The following is a 2500-nucleotide window of genomic DNA, read 5'->3' on the forward strand; positions in this document are numbered from 1 at the left end:
GAAAAGATCCTTGTTTTGTACAAATTAAAAAAAGAAATAAAAATCACATGGACCCTTCTGGGACTAAGAACCATCATTTTGTTCACTGGATACAAAATACTGTAAGTTTACTTACTACAAGACAAGTTTATTTTTGTTCTTAAAATAACGTGCACACTTTGGAGCTGCTATTGCGCTGGGGTGCATTTGAAGTGAGCTGCCCGTTGGCATTGACTGTCCTTCCAGCTGCAGCTGTTTTCTTCTGCGCTTCCAGGTCAAGGTGTAGTCGGCGGAGCTCCTCAGTGATAGCAGCCATTTCTGAGTTTCTTGTTTGGAGAGCTTCACTCGTCTTCTCAAGGTTGACTGTCAGGTCATGGAGCTCCTTGTCTTTAAGATGACATTCGTGTTCCAAGTTGACCACTTTTTGATGCAGCCTGGCAACCAGAAGCCTGGCAGACTGCAACTAAGAGATGGAAAGATTGAATACAAAATTACAGCAAGATACTGCTACAAATTACTTTTGTAAATTATTATATAGAGTGGAATTGAACAGATTGTTAAAGATGGTTAAAAATTGAAGCTATTTAATTCATTGATGCATTTTCTGAACCTTTTATCCTACACAGGGTCACAGGAAACCTGGAGTCGATCTCAGGGGACCCCAGGACAGGGAGCACAATCACAGGCACACTCCCGAACTACAGATAATTTAAGAGATGATAATCTACAATGCGGACGAGATAAGGAAACCGGTGTACCTGAAGGAAACATCTGAAGCATGAGGAGAACATGCAAACTCAACACACACAGGGTGGTGGTGTGAGGAACCCAGAAACCAGGAGTTTGTAACAGCAGGTTATAAAGATAAAGGACATTTGTAAAGTATATTTCACCGTGACATGGTAGTGTATGTCTCGCTGGTATGAGTGTAGCAGAAATTCCTTTTACGGGCCAAAATATATTTGCATATATAAATATTTCTTACAATTTATGTACACTGATGTTTTATTAAATTAAAGATGTATTCTGCCAAGATTCAACTTGCACAACGATTTATTTTTTAAATTTACGTTCCACATTTATCTGTTAAGGGCTTCAGTGAGTGTTCTTGGTTTGAAATTTTAATCTTGGTATTTGATGTAAATATAATGTTTATTTTAAGGTAATGCAGAATGTAGGTTTGTGTTTCTCTCATCTTAAAAATGGAAATGGAAATGATCTGCCGCTGGTTCTGGGTGATCCCTTTCTGTAGACAGACTGGTAGAGGATGGATTACAAGGTAGTTAACCTAATAATTTGAAATAGGTAAATTAAAGGTTTTTTTTTTCTAAAAAGTAATAACTAAACCATAATTTTCACATGTATATTTCTCTTTTATGATGCGCAGTTCGATATTATAGACTCTCATATCACATTGTACCTGTGCAGACATCTCTATTGAAGATGATTTGAGCTCCTCAAGCTGCTCCACTCTGGCTTCACATGCAGTAAGAACCTCGATAAGGGTCTGATTAGACACACTGCCTTCCTTTTCACAGATATCACTATCAACCCCCTCCAAGTTGAGATTATTCTCCTCCGTCTGTGACTCGTCTCTGACAGTATTAAACTTTTCAGCAGTTTGGGGACAAATGGACTCCTCTTGAGGGTCTTGCAGTGGGGTGATGTTGAACTGATCGTTCAGCTGAACCTCTAAAATGCCAGAACTGGTGTGGGATAGGGTTAACTGATGTCCTGTTACCTCCTTCTTATTATTAGACACAGAAGAATAACCCCACTCCTGGTGTCCAGGAATCAACGCAATGTACGAGGTATCTTCTGCATTACACGATCCAACCAGGACATCATCTATGGAGCTGGAAGGGTCCACCAAATCAAGTTGTGTGTTCGAATCTTGTCTCAAAGCAATTCTTTCTAATGTATCACCACATCCTTCTGAGGGCAATGCCGCAGATCTTATAGCGGTGGATGGGCATGTCTCTCTGCACACATCTTTAACTCGAACTGCTCCATCGCCTGGACTTCGACCTTCACTCCTCTCTTCTATTTCTACTAGTTCTCTTATGGACTCCAAAGCTAATGTATGCTGGAGATGTGCCAGGATTCCTGGTTTGTCCAAAGATTGGTTTGAGAGCACTTCAGCCTGTTTTTTATCCTTGATTGGACATGGACTTCCTGAGCTTATACTGTATATATCCTCCAAATCCTGTTGGGATTGAAAGGTGTCCTTTTGACACGGTTTTAGATCTGCTAGACTTTCATTATCTAGAATGTTGCAACTTTCTTCTAAGCTTCTAGTTGACATCGTCATAGCATCGTATAGTGACACAACACAGTCTGTAAGCCTGCAGTGAGGAAAACAAGAACCTGACAATGAGAGGCACAATTTTATACAAAATAATATAGAAAATTTGATAATTTGGTGTTCTTGGCAAAAAGCCTTTGGTAATATTTACCAAAACAGATTATATCCTTTTTCATCTATTTAATTTTCAATTGATTCACAATCCGATGTAAAAGA

General features: G+C 39.3%; 2 protein-coding genes across 2 annotated transcripts in view; one reads left to right on the forward strand and one right to left on the reverse strand.

Annotated features, from left to right (window-relative positions):
• Window positions 1-1338, forward strand: part of atrip (ATR interacting protein) — a 73713-nt gene extending 72375 nt beyond the window's left edge. Inside the window, exon 15 of the transcript XR_009647626.1 lies at window positions 1329-1338. The gene's annotated coding sequence lies outside the window, so the exon portion shown is untranslated. The remainder of the gene's footprint in view (window positions 1-1328) is intronic.
• The window catches only part of LOC132838392 (uncharacterized), a 4237-nt gene that overhangs the window by 336 nt on the left and 1401 nt on the right, over window positions 1-2500 (reverse strand). The window contains exons 1-2 of the mRNA XM_060858691.1: window positions 1400-2500; window positions 1-442 (exon numbers count right to left, since the gene is read on the reverse strand). The exon at window positions 1-442 is cut by the window's left edge and continues 336 nt beyond it; the exon at window positions 1400-2500 is cut by the window's right edge and continues 1401 nt beyond it. Of these exons, the coding sequence (XP_060714674.1) occupies window positions 140-442; window positions 1400-2290 (1194 nt within the window). The 5' untranslated portion in view covers window positions 2291-2500 and the 3' untranslated portion in view covers window positions 1-139. The remainder of the gene's footprint in view (window positions 443-1399) is intronic.

This window comes from Tachysurus vachellii, chromosome 22, assembly GCF_030014155.1.
Source record: "Tachysurus vachellii isolate PV-2020 chromosome 22, HZAU_Pvac_v1, whole genome shotgun sequence".
Lineage (NCBI taxonomy): Eukaryota > Metazoa > Chordata > Actinopteri > Siluriformes > Bagridae > Tachysurus > Tachysurus vachellii.